The sequence below is a fragment of the Pocillopora verrucosa genome, chromosome 8, assembly GCF_036669915.1.
Source record: "Pocillopora verrucosa isolate sample1 chromosome 8, ASM3666991v2, whole genome shotgun sequence".
Taxonomy (NCBI): domain Eukaryota; kingdom Metazoa; phylum Cnidaria; class Anthozoa; order Scleractinia; family Pocilloporidae; genus Pocillopora; species Pocillopora verrucosa.
In genome coordinates, this window is record NC_089319.1 from 23,708,417 (window position 1) to 23,731,286 (window position 22,870).

A 22,870-nucleotide genomic window follows, 5' to 3' on the forward strand; every position below is an offset into this window, starting at 1 on the left:
ATTCTCAAAGGTGTTACGCTTATTCTCTGAAGTTTCAAGTATTTTCTAAAATTACTGTTTGCGTATCTACATTATTCTGGTTGTTCAGTTAAGAGAACAGATTTTCAGCTAGTATGAATGCCATGCCTTTTTCAATATGGCCCTAAGCTCATGAAATTTGACCCCGCCCTAGTGATATGGCCATTTACAACCTATTTATTTAGGCCTACTTGTGAACATATTAACATGGTACCACTGTTGTTCTTTTCCAGCCAAAAACTCAACCACAAGTAAATGATGAAATAAAATGTTTTGAAGGTCATGTTTTTGTTTCCGTAACTGTATTAAGTGTTAGAGTATTTTAGAGACTCTAGACCTCCCAGGTTAACTGTGACATTTAAAGCCACAGAGTGTGCAGTGAAACAACAATAGGAGTGACACCAAAAACTGGGTCCACAAGCTCCCTTAGGAGCCAGTAGCATAAATCTGAGTGCTCAGAAAAAGAGTTAATGCTTGGAACACCAGCTTTACAAACTCTTCATGGTGGTGAGTTTGCACTGTCAACTCGGTTGATAAAACACCTCTTAGGAATTGCTCCATGAAGTAACCTATGAAGGCCTCAACCAATTAACCTTCAAACTAATATTAAAAGAAAAACTAAATTATAATAAAAGAAAAACATTTCACCAGTGAATATTTAATTTGTATGTAATGTGGAAGACTAGGCATTGTCAGCCACTTTCCTTTGTACAGGCTAAAACAGGTTTTCTTGAAGAAATAAAGTGAGTGTCTTCTTTTAAACCTCCTACAGAAAGGCCCAAGAAGCTAAATACACAGGGCCTAGTTGTATATAGGGCGGATAATGCTATCCAACGGATAAATCGCTATCCAGCAGACAAGTGAGAGGAAAACGTTTAGTGTTATCCACCGGATAGAGATTTATCCAGTGGATAGTGTTATCCAACCTTTGAATAACTGGGGCCAGATTTATGTACTTTTGTACCTCTCTTGAGAAAAGGCCTTTAAATACCATAGCATGCTTTCCCAACCAAAACAACACCACACTGATATCAATACCAAAGTCAAGTTTAATTTAACTTTGGCTGTTTGAAATTTGACAACTAGTGGATTATCTAATAATGCATCTGTAGGTTAACTACACATGTTGATAACTGAGGGCATTATTTTGGGTAGCCTGAATTACAATATTTGTAACCTATCTTAGACTCCTGGATTTCAAGATATCCTCTGTATAGGTAAGTAAAATTAAATAAAGTCTACTAGATAAAATATCTTGTCATTAAATTCTGAACTTTATCCTCCACTTCTGAAGAGAGCAACACGCCTTTCCTGACTTCTTAACTTTTTCAATTTCTCTGAATAAAATTTGCTCTAATGTAAATTAAAGTTCCTTCTTTTGGGAAAATATGTTCTTCTCGAAAGATGTTTGTACTTAACAGTGATTATTTCATGCTGTTTGAAAACTTGATAGAAAACTTCCAGAAAATCCAACACAAGACTTTTCAAGCAGTTAACAACACATTGCCACATATCAAGAAGACCATTCCCCATGTAAGAATGACTAGTAATGTATCTTTGTCTAACACACCAGTAGGGAAGAAAGTTGTCAATCCCTCCTAAAGAAAATTTGTCTGCAGAAGAGTTTAGTTATGTCTTTCTGTAGTTGCCTGGTAACTAGACTTCTCGTCTGCCTAGCCATAATAAAATGACAAAAAAACTAGTTTCCACACTCTTCAACTAATTTTATTTCTTAGATTTCTTCTTGAGTTTATCTCTCATTTCCTTTAGCTCTGCCAATTCCTTCAACTGCTCAATTTCATCTTCCAGGCGAGCTATCTTGGCACTGGTGAAACAAGAAACAGAAACATTTACATAAGATTTTTAACAACCCATGAAAGATGCATCATTCAACCAAACAAAGATAAAGGTCAAATGGCCTTCAGGAAAAAAAAGGATGCAAAAAAAGAGATGCAATTTTAAAGGTGCTGGGAGGCTAGACACATAAGGGACCTTAAACAGTCAGGACAACAACCTAGAAGAGGATGTTGATAAAAAAAATATTTAAATTTTCTGTAAGAATTTTGCAAATGGTACATGAGCAGCATTGAGTTCAAAATGGAAACTTAAAGAAATTTTTGTAGTGGTCTCCATTCTTATACTGCGCAAAATTGGTGATTTCACATTGTTGTTTTGCAGAGGATGGCTTAGAAATGTCCAAGAAAGGAGATATTCTTCTTCTCCTTAGATTTTTTGCTTTTCTGCATTCCCCACCATAGCAGTCATGGTTTGCTTACAGTCCTAAATACAACTAGTGATGTAACAAGATGGTTAAACCAGAAACAGACCAGCAGCTAAAAAACAAAAGCTGCATACAGTGGGAGCAACAACTCTCAGTTCCCTTGTCCTCCCAAAACAACTCTTTCCCATACTGCCCTTCCCCTAACAATGTGTCCAGAATTTAACTTCTTTAATCAGGGAATATCACATTAACAATAACTCCCACGATGAGAGTTTATGATTGCAACAATCTCCTATGTTTACCTCTTATGTTCTTCCTTTTCTATTTGTGAATAACTGCTTTCCATACAAGACAAATCATCATCTTCGTCATTGAATCTGCGGGAAAGATTACATTCAAACAAGTTACAATTAGAATATCTAGACTTTTGGATAGCGGGTCTTTGATTAGACTGTCTGAGCACTGGTACAATAACTTATAATCATTCACTGAAAGGCTTCATGAAAAAAATCTTAGGGTAGTTGGTTAGTTTTCATAAAAATAAAGTTGTATTCTGCAAACTAGATTGTCCGCAGTTGCCTGTTTCTAAAATATATGTCACATACAGATCCACCACGCTTATGACTGCTAATGTTCTAGATGACACTGTTGCAAAGCTATCACTTGTGATAGACATGAATGCCCTAGATGCTGCCACCATGACAACGTTAGTCAGTCGATACAAATGTCTGTTGTAATTGTTTTTTCTTTAAAACATCAAAAGAAATTTAACCCTAGCATCCAGTTCCTCCTCACTCTACCATCTCTGAATGACACATGAAGGTCACAAGAATAAAGGAAATGATCATCAACTAATTTAAGTAGCTCTTGATAGTTAAAGAAATTCTCCTGGTCAGTACCAAAGGAAATATAACTGCAAGAGAGTGGAGAATATATATACTGATGGTAAGGTGTAAATCAGTCTGTAAAAGAGATACAAACCTTGATCTGTCATAACCAAAAATTTCCTTTATATACTTAGAGACATCAGCAGGGTCATCGACATCTTCATCATCAATGAAATCATCCATCTCATCCATATAAGGATTCCTTTTCCTTTTTAGCAGCATTCTTTCCTTTTGACGGTAAAGTTGTCTTTCTTTCACTAACTGTCTTTCCACACTTGGACTAATATGTTTTGAGTTACTTGGTATTGGTGCAATTGTAGAGTTTTTTTTACTGACCAGATGCTCTTTACTTCTGCTCAATAACCCTAAAGATTGCTTTGAGTCCTGCTTTTCTTTCATTCTCAAACTCTGTGTTGAAGATGATGGTTTAGCTTTGACCCTGCTATCATTTGTAGCCAGTTTTGATGATGTCTTAGAATCCCTAGTTGGAACTGTTTTTGGGTGCTTTGTTCTCCTATCCTGTGCTGGATTGGTAAATTTGTCTTCTAAACTTTCCTTTTTGACATGATTGCTTTCCTTGTCACTTTCCTTTTTCTTCGCACTGCTAACATTTTGTACTGATGATTTTAAAAGGGCACTCCCATTCTTATTGCGCTCAGCAGCAGCCAGTAAATCTTTAAAACTAAGAGGTGCACCTTTCTTTGCAGAAGATGACTTTGACCTTGTAACACCATTTTTGCCATCAGCTTCCTGAGAAAGTCTAGTTCTGTCGCAATCAGTGTTCTTTGAAGATGAAGCCTGGAGCTTTTTAGATGCTCTTTGATCTGAGTTTTTTTGTTTTTCATTCAATATTCTACTTGATTGTTTTCCATTTATCACATCTGTCTTTAATGGTTTTTTTTGTCCTTCCTGTGATGATACTCCACCCTTAGTAACTTTTGAAGACTCTGTTCTTTTAACACCTAGGGACTGGGCTAAACGTTCCTCAATCCTTGCTCGTCTTGCTGCCTCTTCTTCAGCTAAATAAAAAAAAAAATGAATTTAGGGGGTAAGTTTCTAAAACAAAATGTAGTGCTGTGTTGCCAGGAGAGTATAACAAGATAATTTGGTTCTATCAACTCAGTTGATGATGTAAATTGGCCACTGTAAAGAGTTTCAAAGCTGACATTTCAAATGTTGTCAGGGTGAATAAGAAGACAAAGGAAGGGCTATTACTCAAAACACCAGCTTTAGAAAGTCTCTACAGCTGCCAATTTAGTTATCAACTCAGTCCATAAAACCAAGTTATCCTCTATAAAAAACAAAACAATGTCATCAGAAAAGAAGGTATGTCTCATTCATATCTGCAAGAACAAATTAACACCCCAAAAAGTTGTATGTTGATTGTCTGAATCAAGTAACATTAGAAAGCAAACTTAAGCATACTGAGTATACGGCTCTTCTTGCCGTGAAACACTTCTATTAAAATTCATGCTACTGTTTTTGATGTCAGAGTCACTTCTTTCACCCAACCAACCAAAAATATTAACCAAAAATGCTTATCTCAATAAACCCTGAAATCATACAGTTTAAAACCTTAAATGTGGAGTAAACCCCTTCCAGTACAAAGAAGAAGTAGGAGACGGAAGTCTACTGCTAACTATTATTCTGGACTATGTCACGAAAAGTAACTTTGGGTGTATCCCACTCCCCTAGGATGGAACATGGTTTCTTTATAGTTTATCCTCACCCTCACACCCCAAATACCTCTAAGGTATTTTGTTGTTTTGTTCCCTGTTACTCAATGAACTTTTTAAAGCCAGTATCAATCAGCATTCCTACCTGCCTTCTTTTTTTTCTCCATCTCTCTCTTTGCAAGAAAAGCTTGAACAGCAGCTTGTGAGACACCTTCCTTTGATCCACCATTAGAATGCCTGGGTATCACTTCTTTTGTGTCTTTCTGTTTATTCAATACAGTTTTATAGAATTAATATTTAGTGAATGAATGTTTCACAAAGTAACAGAGATGGTTAGCCACCACTTGGTAAGCTTATATTGTAGAGCACCAGATTGCAGTGTAAAAGGTTGAAGGTTCAAGCCCCAGACCAGCCAACACTCAGGGAATGTGCTACCTTTGCTATGACGGCTGCAATTGGTTAGACATTTTAGTATTCTTGGATAAGGATGATAAAACATTGGCATTGTCTCCTACATCTTTTCTGTACTGGTTAGCAGGGGACATTCAAAAACCCAGCCACTTCTTGCAAAGAGTAGGGAATGTAGCTTCTGTGCACTGTGGTCTAGACTAAATTGTTTATACAGGCCCCTATTTACACCAACTTTAAGCTGAACAGGCCAGCCTGTGTAAATATTGCCAATGAATACACAAAAAGTAAATAAACACAGAAATGATGGCTTAGAGAAACTAAGACCTCCAGTCTACAGGTCATCTCTCACTTGGGTGACCAACCACAGACATGTTTTAAGACAAGGACAGCAACAAGCAAATGAGAGTAATTTTCCCTGCCCTTACTGTACATTACTTATTGCTATGATTAAGTCTGAAATGCTAAAACTGGTAAGAGCTTTGCAGTTCTATTTAGCTCATACACCTTTTTCCCTCATAGTGCACACTATGAAAGAACTACCACAGTGTATCTCTTTGAGTGAGTTACTGATATAGCTAAACTAATTTTTACTCATAAAATAAATTTCATATTATGTACTACCTGCTTTTCTGCACGACTTTTATTTTGAGAGGCCAAGTTCATCAGTTGTTTGAAATCCATGCTTTAGTGAAGGAAAATAATTCACAAAGTTAATCTCACAAAGTTAAAACTACTACTATAAGTGATCATCTTATAGCTGTTGGGAGAAATGTGAACATAGACAAACAAATATTTCATAACATGTGCTTTTAAATACTTAACCAGGTAAGTGATTGATGTCAATCACTTTGGGGAGTCTGTTTTCAATTTTTCCAACAATCACCTGAGAGTAATTGTGAAAAAAAAACCTTGCTGTAAAAATCTGTTTGGGAACTAATGGCCAACTGTTAGCCAACAATCAACCAGCAGTCAGCCAACAGTCAGTCAACAGTCTACCAACTGACAACCAACAGTTTTCATTACACTTGTTGGCTGTCAGGTAGTAATCTGCCTATGATCTGTCAGTGAATTGTTGGTAACAGTATGATCAAATTGCCTTATTAATCATCCAAACTTCAGCAGACATAGATGCCACATAGGAAGGGAAGATGTATTCTTTCAAGTTCCAGCCAAATTTAGCACCAGCACTTTCAAGAGTTACCAAAAGTTTAGTTTTTCAAACTGTCCTCTATATTGGAAAAGTTATCTACTTAAATGTATAAATAAAGGTTTGCTAAGCATTGCAAGACAATTTGACATGCTTTGTCTTTCAAGAGATCCTAGCAGGAATGAAGCTGTTCAATTCACTTAACAGTGATTCAATGTTTGCAGAGTAAATCCAATTATTAAGAACTAATATAGTGTACGGTCAAAGTTTTGTTGTAGGCATCAATTCTAGGGTATATTGCTATAAAGTACAATTTCAATTTTTGTAACAAACAACTGCCAACCTGTCCATAACCTGTCCACAGCCTAAGAGTTGTATGTGAGTAGTTTATTGGTTGTTTATTGGCTGACATTTGGTAGAAGGAGGCTGTTCTTTAGTAAATAAACTGGTATGTTGCCTGATAATGTCTGTGGCGGAAAAATTATTAAAAAACGTGATATTTGGCCAAGAAGCAAAGCTTCTAGGGCAAATGTGAAATTCTACAGACAATCTCTCAGCCAGGGACATTATCAGCTGACATACCAGCAAGCCAGAAAGGGTTTACTTATTTCATAACCCTCTCATTAATTTTCATATCTAAATTTATAACAAATTTTCCTGACTTTATACTGTACTTAATGGAGCAGCATCAAAAAAGTGAAACTCTAGCACTGCCTTCGTTCGACAGAAACGATTAGAATCTTGGGAACACAAAACTAACTCTGTATAATAATTCAATTTCTTATGTCCCGACTGGCAGACAAAATGAAAAGCCAGTAGTGGATGATACAAGTATGTAAAAATCTGTTTGGGATGCATTTTCAATTAAGAGACTCACTTCTAACTTTCTGGCTAAAATCATTTCTTTTGAGAAATTTCGAAATCAAACACGTAGACATACTGGTAAAAATGTTATAAGAGTTTACGGAATATGGACCACATATGGTACCTTTTAAAAGTGCTAATATTCTTCTCATCCCTTCTAGGAAACAATATCGATGTCCTATTGCCTACGTGTAAATTCCTTATTACAAGAACTCGTAGAGAAATTTACGATATGCCAGTATGATATGGAAAATAACAGAAAATTGTAAGACCCTGTCTTACAATGTCTCTTACCTGTTCTTTGCCGAAGTCCTTCAGTTTACAGCTCTTATCTATCTTGTTTATATCACCTTGTAGTCTGTGTTGTTCAGATTGAGAAAATATTTAAGTATTGGTGCTTCCAACCACATAACCTTGAAAGAGGAAGAAGCCAAAGTATAGCAGCTAACTTACTAGACCCCAGTTTACTCGGTTTGGGTGCGATTCCCGATACGCTTTGCGACCCACACGAGGACGAGGCTTACCTTGTTCTGACCTTAGGCGGGAACGTAAATCCGTTATCCGTTATGATTAGGAAACATCCGAGCGAAAAAATTGTAATGAGAACAATTTTGTTTTGATAAGTTTTTTATCTAATGTGAAGTTTAAAACTCGGGTCACTTCCTTTCAATGCCGCTGAATTGTTGGGAGGGCCGGAGAGTTTGTCTAAGACTCTGACCTCTATCCAAGACTAAAGCTGATTTTCAAAATATAATCCAATAAATGATTAAATCGTGTTTACCCTCGAAGCTTCATAGATACAGAGAAAATTCTAAAGTTCAAGGTATTCCGGGGACGCAAGGAAAAAAAGAATGAAAGAGAGGAACTTAGATTTCGACTTAGCACACGACCAAACAGCTTGTCAAAGCGAACAGATGCGTTTTTGGATGGAGATAAAAAAATTGTAGTAGAATAACAAGATGTTTGTCAAAAATTTGATACCCTGTGAAGATTTAAGTTTAACTTCCCAGCCCAAACACTTCTCGTTAGACTTAAAGTCGATCGGCAAAACTGTTCTGTGTCCAGATCTTTCCTCCGCTATTTCCTTTTTTATTTCGAACAATATATAAAAATAGTGAGCTAGTGAGCAACCTAATAGCGTGATAAAAACTCTTGCAGCGTAAGGCATTCTAACAACATCACTGACTTGGAAGGAAATCTCAGAACTTACAGCCGAAGAAAGTGCGTAGTTTGTTGTGTTAAAAAAAAAGTTTTTAACTGACGTTGGAGACTTTATCCTTTATCGTTTCGTTTACGCACTACATTTTTTAAAGGGTTATAAAACCAATTATCAGAAATTTACATTTACTGGCGAGGTTGTAAGCTTACATTAGAAGCCATCTCGATTTGCTAAGCGACGAGGTCAATAGAAATTTACACGTCGTCGCTGCCGCTAAGATCAGTTTAGCGAGCAAAATATATGTAATTTGATGTGTTGGTTTATTTATGATCCTGCGTTTGTCAACTTTACCCAGGAGCGAGAGATAAATTAAGGCTTTTGCAAAAGTAGAACACGACCAAACTCACGGGAAGCGAAGAGGACTGACTTTATAAATGTCTTTAAGCATTCCAAGAGTAAACTTTGCACAACATTCACCTGTCACTAACTCGGCAGTTTTTCTCTTGATCAAAGAAATCATTAGGACTCATCCTTTTCTTTGAAATCATTGTGTTCAAAATGGCATTCTTCTTAACGGAAGAAAGGTTTATCACCAAAGCAATTATTTGATGTTTCGCCGCACATGGCCGCGATAAGTATTTTACCAAAATGTTATTGAGAGCTTTTATCGAACCTTTAATTACTGAAAATCTTAGTTAACGACTGTTTATCCTGTAAGGAGACAGCTGTAGCCCATTAATGAGTTAAACACGCCTTCAAGAAGGCTGCCTACCGATCGCGTACAATGCCGTATTCACGTGAATAGAAAAAAGTAGGAAATCTTAATTTTCTAACGAACACTTTCTTCACACCTCTTTGTTTGTCTCTTTTCTTCTAAGCTAGCGTTAACGGCGCCATGCGAAGGCTTTTTTCTTTCAAGCATTCTTTTGACATAGATTTAACGCCCGGCAAATACTTGTTTGGTTGTTTTGTGAGTGGATACCAACTCACATTAAACCCAATGACAGATGTTTTCGGAACAAATATTACATTTGCATAAATGTTTTAATAAACTCGAGTTCCCAGATAATAACTTGGAAAATAATACTTTGGGGAAAAGCCACGCAAAACCAAAGAGTTGTAAACAACATAGTACGACTTTTCATAGCGCTAAAACTATCTGATGAATAGGGAAAATTGATGATCAGTAATTCGCAAAAAGAGATAACGAGAAAGAAAGTCCCCGTTAACAGAACTGAGTAGAAGAAAAGGCTATGAACCATAAATCATTCAATTTATATCCTTATTCGCATGTTCCATTCATTATCCATCGTAACATTGTTTTTAAGACCTTTGTGCCTTTTACCCATGTTCAATTAAACTCAGCTCATTATCTAAAGAACCGGCTTAGTTTTAGCATCATCTCTAATCTTTCTGGCTTGCGAGGATATGATCAGAGAAACTTGATTTAACAACGGGAAATTTTGTCCTACAATGGAGAGACTTGAACAACAGTGAAAATCCTCAATCGAAATTTCGATGCGTCCGAGCTTTGTGAGCGTTTACATGTGCGCAGTTTCAGGAAAGTTATCATGGCTCTGAATGCGGAAATGTTTCAAGAAACCCTTTGTGAAGATCTTCAAAATTTTTATCCTGAGTCAGTGGTCCGTATTTATTCCCGAATCGTACCAGCTGCAGTCATAGGTAACAACAAAACGCGATGATTCTTTTAAGGTACTTTACGAAAAACAACACTACGTTTTTTAAGAGTTTCATTACTTAAGTGAATGAAAGCTCGAACTCGTTTCATTTGTTTACAAAAAAAAAACTAAATATAAGAGGTTTAAACCGGGCTGAAAAGTACACAGTCTCTTTAGTTTCAGCATTTCCATGGGTTTCCCTCGTTCGATGACTCAATATTCATTTGATAAAACGGAGAAAAAAGTATATCCGCCAGAGCTTAGGATTAATTTGCGCGCTTTGTTTTTGGCGTAAAGAATAAAATACACTTTCTTTCTGCTTTCTCTCTATTCATTTTTTTTGTGTCCAACGAAGTCTATGAAAAGAAGACAGCATCGACCAAACTACAATGATTCCGGAGATCGGTCCCGCACATTGCTTTCATAATTCTTCTATAACTAAGTCAACTGCGGAATGAGTGACAATGATTCTGCTCCATCAAAATAGAGAAAAGAAATATCAAAGCTAAAAAGCTTGAGTTTTGTTTCTAAAGTCTAACTAATCTGGATTAAGAGATTTCCTATTTTAAAAATCTTCTTCTGTAGACTCGATCTTTCTTTGTGATCTTACCACATCAAAGTAACTGACTGCATCTGTTTCCGTTTACCAAACTTCAAGTCTAACAACAGTAAACGAAGCTTTTAATTTACAAAAAAAAAAAGATATTCATTTCAAAAGGGCCAAACATCCATGGAAAACTGAAATTATCCAAAATTTCAGCTGCTCTTCTCAAAAAAAAGGTGAAAACACGATAGTTTTTCATCTCTTTGTACTTTGTTCCTCTATTCAATTCTTTAGTTAGCGAGTTATAAACCGAATGGTAATTTTTTTTCCTTTGATTTTTTTTGAATGTGTAGTACTTTATATAACTGATTATTATCTTACACCAAAACCCCCGTTAGCGTTGCAGTAAACACTACCCTGTCCATAAAATTAGCGGGTTTCTTTTCCCACCAAATTGCTCTGATAAAGTACGCTCTTCTCAGAATAGGAATAAGGTACTGGTCAACCGTTTTTAATTATTGGCGCATCAATAGCGGTCATATTAGTCAAAACATTGTTAGGGCATGATTTTCCCATTCAAGTCACGTAACGATTAAGGAGCTGTGACACGCTTACAGGTTACACTTAGAAATGAGCTGAAGATCTTATAAAAAAACTTAATTTTTAAAACCGTTGTGTTGTTGTTTTTTTTCCCCGTTAAAGTTATTAATTTACACCTTTTTATGCACCTTACGCCGGATTTTACGACACCAGGACATGATAGCGGTCTAAAATATTTTATCATTTGTTTACTGAACAGTGATATTCCTTTTAGATTTTCACATTTTTTCGAGAATGGTGCTTTCAGAATCTATGGAACATTTTGTGGGAAATTTCTTTCACACGATTTGCATCAAAATAATTCTGTTTCTTTAATGAACGAGTCGTATTCCAAATTTTTTGTGTGAAAGAGATTTTTTTGATCAATTCGTGCGAATTTCCACCTCTAACAACAAGCCTAGTCATATTAGGCGAGAAAATGATAAAGCCTCATTCTAATTTGTGATTATTATGCAAGGGAAACTGTAATGACTTCTCGGTGTAATTTCACTTTGAAGCCATTACTGCACAATAATCGTTCGACAAGCAATGTCATCAACACACCTTCTTTTCCACGCTTAAAGCAATTCTACCCCTAACCACTGGCTATCGGATTAATTAAAGCAAGAATGAAATAAAAGAGTCTCGAGTGAACAAACTACATATGCTATGCAAATAGCCACTAGGGGTCGATTAATGGTCTCCGAAAAAACTAAACACCAAGATTGGAAATTAAAAGTGAAAACACCTGTTATGGGTCAAGATAAATGTAATATGATATGCCATGCTATACTATATCACTAGTTATTGAGACCGCTCATTCAACAAGCATATGACATTTACCTTCGCACGAGGGAATGGAAAAATCGGCTTTCATTTGGGATCATGTTATAAATCGATAAAATCCTAAATTTTCCAGTGGTGTTGGATTTAAGCATTCCTGTGAGAATCGTTGTAAAATTTCAAGCGATCGGTGCTGGAAATCGGTCTGATGAACAAACACTGGCTGTCAAGGACGGGACGTGAGGTATTGGTCTCGCTTAAATCGAAGATTAATCTTAGTATGAACACACCAACTATTTTGGGTAAAACAAGTCATTTTATCGTATACATAATTTTTTATTTTTTCGAGAAATGTAAGATATTTTTATTTATAGACAACGCCCTTTTTCAAACTAGCTTAAATAATTCAAGGTATTAACCTTGTTTTTCTTGTTAGAATTCAAAATATCTAGGTGCGTTCACGGAATGTTTGATATCTTGCCTTGTTTTTTGATGGTGCATCATAACGGTTTTACTAGTAGATCTTATTAGTAAAATAAACACAAACGAATGATATATTTTGTTTGATCACGACGACTTAGTAATTGGAGGAGGAATATTAACTTATTCATTTATTTTTCATGGAATCGTGAATAACTTGTTATCTTAATGAGAGATGCGAAAGCGGGCAAAAGTTTTTGGTTTCCGTAGAATTTTGAAGGCCTTTGTGAGAAAAATCTTAAGGCTTGAGGCATACATAATGAAAAACCGTTCCGCGACGCTTCATGTACAAATTAAAGATTCGATCGTCTTTAAGGATTCGCCTGTAGTGACAAATCAAACGTTTCTCCTAAGAAACAAACTCAGTTTTAACTTTAAAGACTTTTATCGTGCAATTATTTCTCTAAGCCAAGATCATGCCTCTTAATTCAATTCACAAATTTGAAACTAGTTAAAAGTTTGTGCTTGTCGTCGATTAGTCAGTCACAAAACTCCTCAAGACAGGCTAAATCCACTGTCTTATAAGTTTTGTCGGTCGATCTCTCTAACTCATCCTTAGTCATTCAGTGAGTACACTAGGCAATCAGACAATCAGTCAGTCAACCAGTCAATCAGTCTGCCAGTCAGTCGGTCAACCAGTCAGTCAGTCAGCAAGTCGGTCAGTCAACCAGTCGGTCAGTCAGTCAGTCAGTCAGTCTGCCAGTCAGTCGGTCAGCGAGTCAATCAGTCAGTCGGTCAGTCAACCAGTCAGTCAGTCAGTCGGTCAGTCAGTCTGCCAGTCAGTCAGTCAGTCAACCAGTCAGTCAGCCTTACACGGTCAGTCAGTCTGCCAGTCAGTCAGTCAGTCCCAAGTTGGTCAATCTGCCAGCGAGTCAGTCAGTCTGCTAGCCAGTCAGTCAGTCAGTCAATCAGTCGGTCAGTCTACTAGTCAGTCAGTCTGTTAGACAGCAAGTCAGTTAGTTAGTCGGTTTACTTGTTAGTTAGTCAGCCCGCCAGTCAGTAAATCAATCTGCTAGTCAGTCAAACAGTTAACCAGTCAGTCATACAGTCAATCAATCAATCTGTCAGTCTGTTAGTCAGTCAATCAGTATTTCAGTCAGTCACTCAGTCAAACTGTCAATTAATATGTCAGTCTATCAGTCAGTTGGTCAGTCAGGCAGTCAGTCGAACAATTAGCCAGTCAGAATGGTCAGTCAGTTAGTCAGTCAGTCAATCAATCGGTCCGTCTGTCAGTCAGTTATTAAGTCAGACAATGATTCAAGCAATTAGTCAGTCAGTCAGTCAGAAGAATTTGAGTTTTTACTATGCTATATTATGGCTCATGGCTGTATGCTTAACTTTCGCAGGTTAAAAACTCCTTTAGTGAATTTTTAGCCCGCGGAAGTTGCGTAAACAGTTCTTCTCTGTACAGCTCCTACGTAGGTAATGAAGGCGCTATAAAGTATTCATATTTTTAAAAAAGCATGCACATCGCTGAGAGTGCTCATTAAGCACCTGAATCCTAACGCAAAGGCCATCGTGAACCCACCCTCACGCTGAGGGTGGAAATGAACTCGAAGTAAAAGCTTCAGGCCAAGGTTATATTCTCTTCTCCAGGCCTTAATATTTTAAAAACTTCAACAGAAACATGCCTCAGACTTGCTGGTTATTCGACTCCTCAGTTAAATTTTCTTCGCCGTCTGCGCGCGAGAGGAACATCTTGTTGCAGGCCACTTTCAACCCTAGAAGGCCTATTGTGATTTCAAAGCGTCTTCTACAATTTTCTCAATTGGTTCTTAGCTTATGGTTTCTCGTGACTAGATATCTATCTTGGGAGGGCTAGAAGGCTTTTGGGTGCTAGCCTGCCTGAGCGTGAAGGTCAACAAGTCAAGTGACCCTCAAGTGGCACCGAGAGAGTCATGAAGGAAAGATTGAAGAAGGAAGCGACAGCATATGCGAAGCTGGATAACATCAGGAAGAACATTCAATTCACCAGTAAGACTAAGATCAAAATCTCCAAGTCTGGTGTCCCTTCGATGTTGTTTGGTTGGGCGGGTGCGAAACCTAGGCAACCGCATTTAAATAGACGAGAAGAAGCAAGATGCGCTCTTACGTAAGAGTGCATACCACTAGCTTAGGAAAACATCAGGACGGTCACGCAAGCGAGGAGCCGGTTGAGAACCTAGAGGTAAACAATTACAGCCGTTGAGGATAGGGCAACTTGAAGACTGAGGGCAAAGCTTTCAAAACGATTGTGCGGTAAAAGTCTCAAATGAAATTTCTTTAGAAATACAGTACGAACAAAGGGCAACGTTCGTTCATGTCATCAAAAAATATATGTATATATTTTGCATAATATTACTTCGGAGCTATATATTAACTTTTCACCGGATCCTCCACAAAAGAAGGCCGTTAGTTCATCAACTTGTATTGTTAGTATGAGTCACCCTCTATAAATAAAATTTAATTATTTCCTTACTATTGAGTAAGTTGTTCCATTCCCAACAAGTATAGAAACAAACAGTAATGATCATGGGCTATTATCTCAGCAGGCCTAAGCTCACAAGACGAGCCTCTGTAAATTTGAAATTGACGCGTTATTAGGATTTGTATGGAAATGTACGGTTGAAGTTCCAGCTAGTTTTAAATTAAAAACGAACTTACCTCGCTTAAGTAATTATTCCTTTGCATTGTGGGTTAAATAAGCTGGTTTTGGACTGTTCAGCTCGGTAATATTGCATCTGCTTTGCCCTCTATACTAAAGATTTACTATCAGGGATCGCCTATTACGCAAAGTAATCACGGAGTATCATTTAGCGACCCTGGGCTACCTGTGGTCCAGTCTAAGCCAATTTTGTGTTGTTAACCCTCCCATGACCCGCCTTCTCTGTTTTCAACGCCCAAGAGATCTTCGCAACGCATTGACAATCGATCATTCTGCGCAATTCTACCGGTATGTTGGTTAAATCATCTTAATCGAATGGATGAAAATTAAAAGTAAGTTGATAATCAATTACGTGAAACTGTATCGAAGTAGCATAGTGATACTAACCATTGCTTACTGAGTCTACTTTAAGATCGGTTCTTTTCTTTGCACTCGGATTTTCAATTAGATTGTAAATATTCCTCTTTAAAAATCTCGCCCCTTCTGCTATAGTATACAATAAAAAAGTCAAATAAATTGAACATCAACTCTTTATTGAATAAAGAATTTTCCAGATGAGCAAATCATTTTCAACCTGCGTAAAAATAACCCAAGTAATAAAGATTGGAAGAACTGTGCGCGCTAATTCTTACTGCGAATCTTAACTCTATGAAATCCACACATTTCATCCATAATAACAGTAACTCTTCGCTCGTTTAATTTTAGATTCGATCGAAAGAGTCCAAAATGAAAGATCATTCAAGTAAAGGAATAACAAGCAGTACGGTTACGTAATCCGGTCGCCTGACTTTCTAATTCGCTGCACACCAGTTACATTGATTAATATTATCATTCCTTGTTTACCAATGTTTTTTCTCCGCATACAAAAATGAAATAAACAACCTTGAAAAAAAGTGATTAAGGAATAAGATTTACTTAATGCGCGAATTCCAATAATAGTTCAATTCCACTCAAATTGAGCGAGTTTCGTGAGTAACTTTTGACCCTCTGGACTGCACGCACCTCTAGTCTCCCTCTCGACTTCAAGTTTCTTTTGCAATTGTCTCTGTAACTGCTGGCTGTGCTCCTTCGTTTCATGTTGAAGCTTGTCGATCTCACTTTGAATTATTTCATTGTTATGTAGAAGTTGAGATATACTTCTCGTGATCTGAAGAAGCCCAGAACAGCGCAACACAGTCGCAGTTCTTTTAAATCGATCCACCGCGACGCCGGAGCTGTTGACATGTTTTTTCTTGTGAAATTTCGAGTGACGATGTTTCCGATGGTAATGATCACTGTGTAACTTTGTTCCACTACCCTCTGGTTTAACTGGCTCAGAATCCTCGATCGGCGACACAGCTCGCGAAGACTCTCCCGATGAAGAAGACTGTTGGCGATCGCCACAGTCTGTTGAAAAGTTACTACTCATGAGCCATTCGCTTGTTTTCGACGTACCATCTTGTGCACTGGTGTTTAAAACTTCGCAATCACACATCACACTTATAAGGATAAATTAAAGGATTGCATCTCGATCGTTAAAATGGCCTTTGTCGTTCTTTTAGATCCAACAACTCGTCGTACTGCGAAAGTTATTCTTATGATGTCGCATACAGATGGAAGCTTTCACGTGTATCGAACGCGTGAGTAAACATTAGCTAGATTCACGTGCAGGTGAAACGTGAGTGCATTGACTATTTCCCAGTCTCTTCTCAAATGTACACTTTTCACTCGTATTAACCATAAAATCATCCAATGTTTGCGAAAAGAGCCTGCGTTCACCAACCGAAGTCTCGGACTCGGAACAGTCGAAAAACGGAGCCAATCTAAGCTGTCGAGTAAGTAAGTAAACGTAATTTCGGCGAGCGATGGCACAATTAGTCTCGAGCTCCGAGTAATGGTAATGGTACTTCGTCTCATACCTTTGTAATAGAGGTTATTGTCATGGTTTTGGCCTTGGTTATGCCACATGAAATGTCAAACTCTGCCAACGGTCATGCTGTCTTTTCCGGAGAAGGAAATATGTAAGGAGACGAAACTGACGTATCGCTCACTTTGTCTTGAAAATAAATGATTATTTTGAATCAGTCTAGAGGCCGGTGCTCCATGAAAATTCATCACGGGAATCTCGCATTTTGTGCAAATTATGAGATTATTCCGAAAAAGAACTTCTGAGATAAATCGGGATTTTTTTAAAAACATTTCAGGACCTTTAGAAATGAAAATGAGATTTATAGACATTAATTGGATGATTAATATTTCTGTTTGTTTCCTATAAATAGCAGGGTTATTTGTTTATGTCATTCGAAACAAAAAGAAACGATTTTTTCCGCAAGAACGGAGGATTTCACGCACAGAACAAGTAAATAACAAAATATTTTAACAGAAAAATGGTTCATTGAGTTCACTATCTACTGAATATATAATGATCTTAGTGTACTTAAAGTCCATCCCCCGGTAGAGTATAACTTGTGAAGTATTAAATGAATTCATATCCTAATTTAGAATACTTACATTACATTCATTTCTTCCTTCCGGTTAGAAAATTCCCACCTGGTGTCACTGCAGGGATGTAAGCAGTAAAATGATGGCCATTGCATTGTACTGAAAGACAGGCACACTTTCCACAGAGTTCTTAGCAATTGTTTTAACAAAAAGATATAGAGGATGTCATATGGCCGCACGGAGATACGAATTTCGAGTGTTGAAATGGGCGAAGAGAACGAGTGAAATATCTTTTCAACACTCAAATGTGATATTCTGTTTATTATTACACAAATTAAATACGAAATTAAAGGCACTGCATTGAAAGGCGCAATTTTTATATCAATGTGACTGTAGCAACAGTGATCTTTTTACTCGTGACCTCACGTGGGGAGGTATCATTTTTAAGCGCAAATTTGCAAAAGCTTAATATGCATTTTTTTTCCCAGGCTATATGGCTGTGGTTAAAATGAAAGGGGAATCATTCTCCTGGTAATTATAACCCAAAATTCCTTGAATTTCAAGCCAAAGGTCCTGTATACCAATCCAAAGAAAGCGTTTCAGTTACATTTTTAAAGCAAGTAACACAGGTCCTTCTAATTTAAGAATTGCTGTACCTCAGGAGCCTCATTCCCAGGTTCCCTTCTCATCCCGGCCAATTACAGGTTCTCCATCCAGGGGGGTAGGGGGATAAAAATAAGTGAGGCCCTGGAAATAAAGTTGCTGTGATCAATGAAGTAGCACATGTTCAAAATCAAGATTTGAAAAATGCAACTGTAGTTACCAATTTCTGAAAGTAGTCTTGTAATATCCCTCAAGGTGAAATGTTACCATACTGGAGATTCTATCTTCCCACCAAGACAAAAATAAATTAGAGAAAAAACCTAAACAAGTGCCAGGTGTACACTTACAATGCCCACACAAGTACTGCCTAAGTAAGTAATTTGGTTAGGGTGCTTCTTGATGAAACTTCAAAAAAATCAAACTGCAGTAATCACAATGGCCAATCAAATCCAGGAAAAAATACCCAAAAGAGCGAATGAGAACTGAAAATAAAAGCAAACCGAGAGCCTAATTTGTGGGAAAATGCCACTAACCAAGTCACAGTTGAATTAAATTTTTAATCTGACTGGCCAAGAACTAGCACTGGTTCCCTGGAGCAACCACAGAGTGGAATACAGAAAAATGCCACTGACCAAGTCAATTTGGTTAAGTTTTTAATCATATTGGTAAAAGCCATACTTTTTCAATAGTCCACTCAACAGGTCTCATTTCAAAAACTGGGGGTTTCTTGAACTCAATCAAAGGGCTCTTGGAGCCAGCTCATTCATGTTATGGCTCAAGTTTGTATTGATTTCTTGGACATGTTGAATATAGGTACAGTTGAATCCAGTCTATTTGAACTTTCAAGACTTATGGAATAAATTTTCTTTTAATTTTGGGCAGTTGTGTGATAAGAAAACTTGTGCATTTGTCATGATGGGAATTGGAAAGAAGATTGTGTAGGCTGGAGGTGGGATGGGCAGAGGTCATCAGGTAGACAATGTCCTTTTTGTTGGTGTATGTGTGTTTGTGGGGCGGAGGGTGGGCTGGGTGGGCATAATCAGGCATCAAATGTTGCTCTGACAGCAAAATTGTAGGAACCCTCATCTTTCACGATCATTTGCACTATTGTGAAATATTCCTTTCCCGTTTCTTGATATCTTTTGTTTTTAACAAAGTGACCATTGCATTTGGTTTTTAACAAAGCGGCCACAATCGTTCTTAATAGAATTTCAAGCCTTCGTGTGGTCTGATTTTCATAGATTAATATATGCGTAGTCACCAAGCAGAGGAGAGATAAAACCACCAGAAAAGTAAACAAATGGCCAGTCACGAAAGCAACGCTTCGCTTTTCCCTATAAGAATTCACCGGCTCCTCATGTAAACCAGTAACAACATAAGGCACATATGTGAAAATCAGTGTGTATACACTCCTAGACGTTGAAAATATATCAAGTCGAAGCAACAGTTTTGGTCTCGGTCTGCATTTTTGTCAACAAAATTTACACATATCGGTTAAAAAGATGAAACGTATGGACCACGTGCACAGCTGTCAATTATTTCTTGAATGATTACTTTATACCAACTGCAGACGAACGCAAATGCTCGGCTTACCACTAATATGGCTACCTGTGATGCTCTTCTGCGTGATCATAGTGTGTATTGAAATGAACCCGCTACGGGTCCCTAGGGGTTAACATTTCGGCTTCTCGATTCAAGTTTCGGAAATGTGATTTGAGGTTATTATTTTTATTAAACCATACAAACATTTTATTTCTTTTCACGTGAGTTTCTGAGCTTCATCTAAATTATTTTGACAGACACTAAGTGGGGAGGGGTAGCATGCGGGACTACTTCCGTTCACGGTCCACAATCCAACTTCCAACTACGGAATACAACTTCCGTCCACAGTCGACAACTTCCGTCAACATCCGCTTCACCACAATACCTTATTCGTTACTTTTAGCATGAATGAACTAAAATGGCCTAACTTCATCCTCAAGGTGGCTCAAGGTCGCACGGCACAAATTGTATTTCCACCGAAGGGGATTTAATAAACTGCTGAACACCAATGTAAGTTTTTTCTTAAAGCTACACAAAATTTAGCGAGGTCTTTTACTCAATACTTTACAGCGTGACATCAGTGTGCATGTTCTCCGTACCCATCTCTATTCCTATACATTTTGTACGGTACTTACAACGTGAATTTGTCAAAAAATGAAGAACCTCTTGAGTTCGCGATCATTTCTTTCATTCCCATGAGCTTAGTGTCTGATTCAGGAATGTTATTATTAGAAATTAGATGCTTGTCACTATTTGGCGTTCAAGGGTTAAAGGTGATAACTACTAAATATTTCAGACTTTAGATTAAAGCTGTATAAATGTGTTTAATGCTATGGCAGTGCCTTGATATATAATAAAAGCAATTGGTCTACATACTCAAGCTTCTTTAAATATTATGTACAAATTTCACTATGGGTCTTCACATAATTCATTAACTATCATACAAGTGAGCTGTGGCAACTTCTCTGAGTTCAAACCAATGTTAGAGGAAATTATTTCTAGACTTACAAATGTGAATATAGGAATTTTTCATTTCATAACAATATAATTTTAAAGATATTTCCTAGCCAAGTCATATAAACTCATCCTTCAGTCCTGGATTGCAGTGCATGGAAAAATAAACAAGGTCCTAGATTTAAAAATAATTCTGGAAAGTGCTGAAGGTGCAACATTGAAACTTATGCTTATTACATCTGACAGTGCCAACAAAAATACTCCCACAACATCCTGAAAGTATGAATACAATCAATTGTAAAATTACTTTTGCTGGATTTGAAATATATTGCAACACATTTGTTGACATGGCTCTTTCACAAGATGGATTGAAGCTGTGTTCAACGTGTAACAAAACTGACAGAGGAAACTCTGAAGGTACAGTGAGAAAGTACCTTGATCTGAACATGCCACAACGACCCTCTTACTTAAGATGATCTCAAGAAAACTATATTTAATACACAAATGACTAAAGGAACTGTTACTCGTGGGGGGAACAAAATTACTATTATTCCTTGAAGCTTACAACTATTTCAACAATTTTGAAGATATTTTAGCAATGCAATATAAAAACTATTGATAAGTTGGAGTTGTTTCTAAAGCATATAATGAATCTTCTCTCTTTCTTTCTAACAGACTGAACAAGAGTTTGCAAAACATTACAAATGTCAGGAGTGTAGAATAACAACAATGCATTAATCATTATATGTAGATATATGTATATATATATATCAATTTCAACAGCAAAATTTCTATAATCATCTTAAGGAATAATTGGAGCTTGTTTAAAAGTTAGGCAAAGATCAAGATTCCATGACTTCTTCTCTGCACACAGGACAGGTTCGATTATTCTGAAAATCAAATTCACAACATTATTAAAAAATTCCGTCCATAGTTTCTGATTTACCATTAGCATGTAAACTAACTATTAACAGCTGCAGCTTACACTTCAGTACAAGTGTTATTTCAGTACCCTGTGCTAGACCCTTCCTATCCCTGATTTGTTTCCTGCAATCATTTGCTGAAGGCAAAGAGAATACTTTTTTATAATCTCCAACTTTGTCTTGACGATTATATAATATTGTTAAATACCATTCACTTTTCCTTCAGCAAATAATTGTTTTGTTACAACTACTACGGTGATTAATAGAGCAAAAATGTAAATTTGCCCTATTTCTTTGCCTCCAAAATGTCTTGCATCAAAGGGCTGATACAGGGAGTCTAGCCCATAGATATAGAGTAGTGGTAGCCAAAACCTTTGTTTGCAAGAAAGCATTAAACAGGTCAAAATGTCTAACAAGAAGCCAATTGCAGCCAGTTAAACCCAAAAAGTTAATAAGTGCTCCTGTTGTCATCATCTTGTCCCCAGTGATTATGGAAAGATGTAACTGAATCCTTGACCAATTAAAGTGCTTGTACCTATATTTACAATAGTTCAATGCATGACGGAAGCCCTCCCCCCATCTCATTCCAAAACATTAGCTAGTTCTGATTGATACCCCTAAGTGGAGGTGATGAGCTTAGACCCAAGTCTCTCATTATCATGCTTAACACCAAAGGCCTGGTTTTTGCAACCACATATGCACATATGCATATATCACAAGCAAATGCAAAGATGGTTCTACCGTTAGCACCCACAAAACAAGCACAAAAAGATTCTCGAAACAAAATTTACAAGAAATGTATAGCAAACAGTAAGGAGAACTTTCAACAAGATGTTAGGGGTGCTTACATGTATGCACACCAGCACCTCATCACCACTCATACTAGTACTTATGTTGAAGTGAAAACCAAACTTACACCTGACCCTAAATCACTAAAATCCCAATGGAACAGTTTCACCACTAGTCATTTAATACTTAAAATAATAAAATGATTGAAACAGAATGAAGTGCTCATGTTACCTTGAGCCAACGATCAATACATTTGGCATGGAAATCATGATTACAAGGTAGACGTCGTAGTTTTTCACCCTTGCTATAATCGCTCATGCACACCACACAATTTCCATTGGAATAATCTCGTGAGCTTGCACTGTAGCGGAAACTTGGAATGTTATCAATTACTGAAACAAGGAAAAAATAAACAACTGAGACTTACGCCACCAATTTGTTTGCTGGCAGCAATAATAATAATAATAATAATAATAATAATAATAATAATAATACAATAAGGTGTTAAGGGCATTTTAAGTGCTTAATCTAAAATCAAAAGTTTGA

General features: G+C 37.0%; 1 protein-coding gene and 1 long non-coding RNA gene across 2 annotated transcripts; both read right to left on the reverse strand.

Moving 5' to 3' along the window:
- Positions 1-802: 802 nt before the first annotated feature.
- On the reverse strand, positions 803-7,657 carry LOC131792566 (protein SPT2 homolog). The gene is made up of 6 exons (XM_059109976.2): positions 7,519-7,657; positions 5,835-5,895; positions 4,948-5,065; positions 3,221-4,145; positions 2,542-2,616; positions 803-1,843 (listed from the first exon to the last, which is right to left on the reverse strand). Exons 2-6 carry the CDS (start codon positions 5,892-5,894, stop codon positions 1,744-1,746), a joined length of 1,278 nt encoding a protein of 425 aa, XP_058965959.2. The 5' UTR covers position 5,895; positions 7,519-7,657; the 3' UTR covers positions 803-1,743.
- A 12,805-nt stretch (positions 7,658-20,462) lies between these two features.
- Positions 20,463-22,870, reverse strand: LOC136282947 (uncharacterized). The gene is made up of 2 exons (XR_010718523.1): positions 22,556-22,870; positions 20,463-21,502 (listed from the first exon to the last, which is right to left on the reverse strand). It is a non-coding gene; the product is annotated as an uncharacterized lncRNA (long non-coding RNA).